Source organism: Prosopis cineraria, unplaced genomic scaffold, assembly GCF_029017545.1.
Source record: "Prosopis cineraria cultivar Desert tree isolate PC_DT_omini unplaced genomic scaffold, ASM2901754v1 PC2, whole genome shotgun sequence".
Taxonomy (NCBI): domain Eukaryota; kingdom Viridiplantae; phylum Streptophyta; class Magnoliopsida; order Fabales; family Fabaceae; genus Prosopis; species Prosopis cineraria.
In genome coordinates, this window is record NW_026555333.1 from 43,768,872 (window position 1) to 43,776,329 (window position 7,458).

The 7,458-nt window shown below is 31.8% G+C and overlaps 1 protein-coding gene across 1 annotated transcript; it reads right to left on the reverse strand.

Annotated features, from left to right (window-relative positions):
* Positions 1–3,905: 3,905 nt before the first annotated feature.
* LOC129303415 (protein DETOXIFICATION 41-like) lies at positions 3,906–7,151 on the reverse strand. The gene is made up of 8 exons (XM_054942704.1): positions 6,754–7,151; positions 5,848–6,392; positions 5,360–5,446; positions 5,213–5,269; positions 4,867–5,105; positions 4,601–4,719; positions 4,388–4,474; positions 3,906–4,135 (listed from the first exon to the last, which is right to left on the reverse strand). Exons 1-8 carry the CDS (start codon positions 7,063–7,065, stop codon positions 4,064–4,066), a joined length of 1,518 nt encoding a protein of 505 aa, XP_054798679.1. The 5' UTR covers positions 7,066–7,151; the 3' UTR covers positions 3,906–4,063.
* Between the last annotated feature and the right edge of the window lie 307 nt (positions 7,152–7,458).

A 7,458-nucleotide genomic window follows, 5' to 3' on the forward strand; every position in this document is an offset into this window, starting at 1 on the left:
TTTTAAATAAAAATATAACTTTTTTAAATTTTTTATTTAGTATTTCATTTGTGACAAATATTAAAAAGAGAGAATATATAATAATGATAATATTATTCTATATTTATATTTTAAAATGAAAAAAATTAATTTTTTGATCCTTGTAGTTTTAACTTAATTGTAATATAATTTATGAACTTTGACTCATTATAATTCAGTTCTTGAAGTTATAACTAAATTATAAATTAATTTCTGAACTTTGCCTCTTACAATTTAATCTCTGAAGTTTCAATTCCTTAAATATTGATCCTTATATTTTATAATATAAATTTATAAGATTAAAATTTTTAAAAAATTTATTACTAATATTTTAAATTATTAAACCCTTTTAATCTTTATAAATATTATAAATAATAAAAATTTTAATTTTTATAATTTTATTTTTTAAATATATGGATTAGTATTTAAGAGGTTAAAATTTTAAGGATTAAATTATAAGAGATAAAATCTAGAAATTAATTTATAATCAAATTAAATTTTAAAATTAAATTACAATGAATTAAAAATAAAAGATTAAATTATAACTGAATTAAAATTATAATGGTGAGATGATTAATTTTTTTTTTAAAATGCTAAACTATCTTTACAGTTCCCTGTCAATGCAGAAAACGAGGAGTGTATTGTTTCGACTTTCAATGAATGTGTTGAAAACAAGAAAGGAAAATTAATTGAAAATTGGCATTAATGTGATATTTTTGCTGTTCAACAACAACCGTTCAAGTGGCAGGTGGTTCATTCATGTGCCTCCCCGCAATTCAGGCGATTAGCTCAAACTAACATTCTCACATGGCCCACTCTCCATTATCGCGCTTAACCACTACGCTCTTACCATTATATTAATCATTGCTTCAGCTTCCCTTAATCATCGCCCAATCACTAACCTAAATTCATTAATTGTATTGACTTTTTAATCTCACCTACCATCTCAATATTACCTACCCAGTTTTTATTTTTTAACTCATTAGCATGTATTGGTAAAAAAAAAAAAAAACTCATTAGCATGTATTCCTTCCATCCTTATATATAAAATATATTTTTAATTGAATCAAGCATATTAATAAAATTTTGTTATTTAATTAAAATTTTATTAAGTCATAGTAATTTTATAATTTTATCCATAATAATATCAATTAATATCATAATGGTAATGGGTAAAGCATATAATTAATATCTTTTCCTTTAAGATAAAGGCAAAATTATTTAATTATTTAAAAATATTATGATACTTCTTATATTTATAAATAAAATAAACTGTTAAAAAATATCATATATATATATATATATATATATAAGAATGGGGGGAGTAGCTCAGTTGATGCAAGACTGTTTTAGCTTAATTAGAAGTCTTAAATCTTAATCTTGAACCTGTAATTACATTAAATACTGGGTAGCGTTTTGTTGTCTAAAGGGATCCTATCGTATATACTTAGGCTATGGGAGATCTTCTAAGAATTATATCTATTATATATTTAATAAAAAAATAATACCAAAAAGTGAAAAAAATGTATAATCTATTCCTTATTAAGCAGTAGAATATAAATAATTTTTTTGGATGGAGTTAAATATAGATTTTTTTTTTTGGAATGAACCTGTTATCATCAAATTATAAAAATCCAATCCCAACTCAATATATTGATGAACAAAATCGATTAGAGGACTAAAATAGCATCAAACATAAGCAACAGAATAAAAATGCAAGAAAGACAGACAGAGAGAGAGAGCTTTGTCCCAAGAGGAGAGAGATCACAAAATCATTCTACACCATACTTCTACCCTCTCCTCATATATAGCATTGGGTTCACATTTATAATTCTCTTTCATTTCTATTTTTCTTAACTGCATCATACAGAGCAGTAGAGGCACTACCGGCACTACCAGTCTTCTTGAATGATCCAAAGCCACGTGTCCTTATGAGGTCCCACCAATATTTTGAATACTCATGACACAACCATGCAAGCAAAAGCTGGAGGAAAAATGTCAGTTAAATCTTAAAATTTTGAATTAATGACAGTCAAATTTTCAATAATTTTTTAAAAAATTAGTTAAAAATATTCATATAAATAATTACAAATCTAAGGATTTTAATTATATATAAATATTTAAGTATTAAATGTAACTTTTAAATCAAAACAAAAATTTCTATTTATAACTATTTGAATCGATATTTATAATTTATTTTGTAAAAAATTTTGTTGGGGATGCAACTGTCATTAATTCAATACTCTTAGACCTAATTGTCATTCTTCCAAAAGCTTGAGAAAGACTAAAGATAATTAAACAACTTAGTCAGGGTTGTGGGTTATATTGGATCATCGAATTACTTAAACAGTCCTACCAGCACTAATATGGTGGTGCTTTCCTCAAAATGAGCATGCTTTGCAAAACTTATCAGCACGACTTTGATTGTGTGGGAGGGCAGCTCAGATGATCTAAGATTTTAGATCCCATTTTTGATGAATTGCTATCAAATGCTTGGAAAAGTGAATGGACTTGATGAGAAATGTGACCCACCTAGATTCGGAAAATATCTACCAGGACAATATCAATATTCTTCATCATCATTTCAAATATAATTAGGAGAATCATTTTTTAAAAAATTATTTTGTATTCTTTTTTTATTTCTATCCATTGGTCACAACGAGAAGTGATGTCACTTTTTAGAAGAAATTAATTATCCTTTTTATAAATATATTGTTAGAGGAATTACAATTACTTGATAATTTATATACTCTCTCCCTTCTTATATATAAAAGTAAGGGTGAATTACATACATGTTCCGTATAGTAGATTTATTTAGAATTAAGTACTGCAAAATTTGAAAATCACAATTAGATCCCGTAGGACCTGAGTGTAATTTAAAATTATATTATAAAAATAATAATACTCTTATTAAACATCCATGACATCAATCAAATAATTAAGTTACAACTACTTTATTAGTAATTTATTCCTATATTTTAACTTTTATAATTATAACTTTACATATCTAATAGTTAAACAATATATTGATAAATGAGTAAAACTATGTCCTGCTAAGTAAACATTCACATCTTAGAAACACATATGCGGAAAACATAAGATTTTCCAAGTCACAAAAATTTGTTTTCATTTTGAAAATGGTGGGGATTTGTTGAAATATTTCTAGGTGTGTCTCCAAAGATAGACATAAAATTAAGCTATCTGAAAAAGTGTTGACCAAATTGTAATGTTGTTTAACTATGGGAGAGCACTAACTAAGCGTTGAAAATACCATTTTGTTGGTAATAAGTTGTTAGTTTAATTTAAAGGAAAAATAAAAACCTTTAAACTAACATAAGTTTGGGATTGAGTTTTAAGTTAATTGAAACTTGGCAGGTTAACTAGTTGTTAGGCCTGAGAAAAACTGATGTAATTTAGTTAATTATGGTTTATTCAAGATAAACATTTTTGGGATTTTCTTGTTTCTCTATATCTCTCATCTGGTACAAACAAATTTTTCAATGCACCACATAATGGAAGAATTTAGGAAGAATTACAATGAAGTTTTAAAAGAAGGAATTCATGACAATGAAGTTCCCAATAAAATTTGAATCAATATTTGAACTTATTTTTCAGAAAAATATTATTAGAAATCATTAATTACTTTTTTTGGGCTTAACTACCATTATTCCAAGGTTATTTGATAAAAACAAAAAATTCTGAATGAAGCACATGAAAAGCAAAAATACGTGCAGATTCTCCCTCTGTTGTTCGTTACCAGTGTCAAAAATTTGACCATTTGAATAATTAATGATTAAAACATACGGCATCCTAGAGAATGATAACTGAATATACTGACTTATTAAAGAAGAATACAGAGAGAAAAAACCCACAAGACAATATGCAGATTAATTTGAAGTGACTGCAATTTGCAAAACTGCAGCATGAAAATATTTTTTATTTTAATTTTTTTTATGTTCCTCCCACACTAAGATCATTCAAAATTGTCATTCTCAAAATTGATTTTAGTACAACAATAAACCTCATTCTTCTGATCTAAATGTCTCTAAGCATCGCCAACCAACTGATCAATATTCTCATTTTCTGATCTCTTCACTCTTGCAACAGCTTTTTCAACCTACATACCATGATCAATACAAACAAGTCAGTTTATAGAGTGCTTTTAGAGTAAGGAATGTGTAGAAAGAGAGGAAGAACTTTGAAAGAATTACACAGAAGTCCCTCACAACCCAATTAAACTCCACAAGGGACCTTGTGGTATTTAATTGGATTATAAGGGACTTCTGTGTCATTCTCCCAGGAACTTGATCTCTAGATGACTCAAATTTAAAATAGACAGAATATTTTTTTTTTTTGGGGGGGTTATTACCTCTGCATCCCAGTTTGTTCTGGCTGTCAAAATTATGAGAGTAATAGTTTGAATAACAACTCCAATAATCATCCCCCACCATATGCCCTGAAAAAAAAAAAAAAACCCACAAAAAGTCTCTTAACAATGATGTTTGTGCAAATGTAAGAGCATGATCTTTAAAAAATAATATTTTCACAGATTTGATTTTGGGCAGAAAGTGTTGAAACTCACAGCTACTCCTAAAGAGGTTTTAAAGCCAAGAAGACATCCAATGGTAAGCCCAATCACATAGTAAGAAGCCAAATTCACATAAGCCACTACAGCTTGCCATCCACTTCCAATTGCCACACCTAAAAACAAGTATTACATACTCAAGATTAGTAAAATATCAAGTTTTTCTTTAAATTTTATAGCAAACTGTACTAATCACAAGCAATGATCAGAGAGATTTATTCTTTATGCATCATACATTGCATACTGTTTGTGAGTATATATACCTGACAGTATAGGTTGAATGCCATTGAGGAAAACAGAGATAGCAAGCAGTGAACACAAATTAGAGACTTCTTCAATCACTTCTTCGTCAGTAGTGAAGAGCTTGCTCAAACCAACCCGGAATATCAGAACAATTGCACAGAAGACTATGCTGATGAGGATGCTTGTTCCAGTCACTACAAACACTGCGAATTTTGCTACTCTTGGATGATTTGCTCCTAGTTCATTGCTCACTCTTATACTGCAACAAAAAACCCAGCCTCCCATTAACACAGTTCCACAAATATTATCATGAATAGGCTTAAAGAGAATGTGACTGGGAAAATATATTAGTTTTGTGTAACTAACCTGGCTGCTGCACTCAGACCCAGCATGAACTGCATGTCCCAGTTCAGATAATTCATACTGGAAGCAGATCAGAATGGAGATTGTGATTAGGAAGTAACATGGCTAATACTGAAGAAATGACAATGAGAGGGTTGGTTGTGAACATACCAAATGGAAATGGAGTCTAGGGACACTGTAGGATTGGAGAGAAGTCCTGATATAAGCACAAGTCCTTGGTTGTACCATATCTCCAAACTGCAGGAAGATGCATTTTCAGGCCAAAAGTTATTAAAATGAGTGATATGAACCTGAGGGTTTTAAGAAACAAAGAATGTATAGTCTCGCTCGCACTACTTGTCCGCTCATCACTCACACCTTTACAAGGTTTTGAAGTTGAGATTATGTAGTTGACCATGCTGCAAAAGAGAATAAAAAGTTTGGTTCTTACAGTTCCATTCAATTTGTTTTGCATTTGTTCACCAAAAGAAATTACTTTGACATGTCAAAATAATGTGTTCTACTCTTTTCTATGATACAGAATCAAAACCAGAATTACTATGTTCTAGGTAGAAATAAGCTGAAACCAAAAATCCAAAAAAAAAGAAAAAAAAGAAAAAGCTGATCAGTGGGAGGAAAAGTAGGACATGAACACATACCATAACATAATAGCAGAGGCAACAGTGAGCTTGAAATAAGGCCAAATGCCTCTAAAAGCTTTGACAGAGAAGCCAGTCCAAGTTTCTTTACACCTTGGGCTCAAAAGTATGTAAAGGCCATTTATGATGGTGAGGACCCACCAAGAGAAGCTAAGAGTGAGAGCAGCACCAATAAGCTCATAGTCCAAGACATAGACAACCAGATAGCTTAAGCCCACATGAAGAAGGAACACTCCCACAGACATATAAGCCAGAGGGTTCACTATGTTCTGTGCTTGCAAGTACCTCTGCATAGGGCAGCTTATTGCAAATGCATAGAGCTGAGGGATGATTCCTCTTGCAAAAATCTGGCCTTGCTCTGCTATACTTTCAGACTGCCCTATGGCTTTTAGGACTGACCCAGAATACCAATATAGGAATGTCAAGAGTACTGCTGCTCCTATGTGTAGAATGATTGCTCTCTGGCATATGATCCCCATTGCTGACAGTTTTCTGGCTCCATATGCTTGCCCACACACTGTTTGAACTGCACTGGCCATACCCAGCTGTTTCAACAGCAATTTCAAGTTCATATCAGTGTTGATGAACGTGGGGTGAATCAGACTGATTCAAGGAAACTTCTAGCTCTCTATGAAACATTTGCTACATGTACTAAGACATATGCGAATGAGTTCCATCATTTATAACCTATGAACGTTATGATTTGTTACAGACTTTACTAATATACATTGATTGATGATTTGTGACACCTATGGGAAAATATATCTTTTTGGTATTCTCATTGAAGATTAAAAAAAAAAAAGCATAGAATAACACCATTTGAAGATACCTCATACTGCTATCAGAAAATCTAAAAAATGCTAGCTGTCATTTTTACAAAAGGAGGGAGGGAGGGAGAGGGCATACCATGATTCCATAAGCAAGACCTTGAATTCCAACACTGGCAATGGAAGCTCCAGCAAGCTCTAGTGTACCCAGATGCCCAACAAACATTAATGTCACAAAGCTCAACATGTAATTGAAAATAGACACAACAATTGAGGCTCCAGACAAGAGCCATAGGATCCTTGACTCCCAAGCAACAAGCCTCGGCCACCACCGTGCCTCCACCCGAGTCTGCCCCAGAAACTCCTCGATGGCATCCGCCGACAGGTCTGGAATCCGAGCATGTGAGTCAAGCCGGAGTAGCAACGGCTGGTACTCTGCCGCCGAGCCCATAGTGTTCCTTCACCTACCTCTCACTACTGCTACTACACACTTGGTTTTACTCAACAAAGTGTTACCTTGTCAGCTCAAAGCCTCAAAGTGACAAGTAAAATGCTTTAAAATGAGTGAGTGCTAATATAGTATATGTGAAACATATTCTTGTTAACTACCATTCAAACTCATTGCGATGGCTACAGTTTTGTTCGTGTACACCAAATGGTCCACCTAACATATCCAAAAAGTGGCTTTCAGATTCTCCTCTTGCTCCCACATCTTAATTTCAATTCTTTTTTCTTTGTTTTCCTTTTGCATTTCGGGTTTCACCTGAAAATGGGACAGATAGAGATAGTTAGCTATGGAGGTCGGAAGCATTGACCATTAGTTGTACATTTTCAGCCGTCAAAT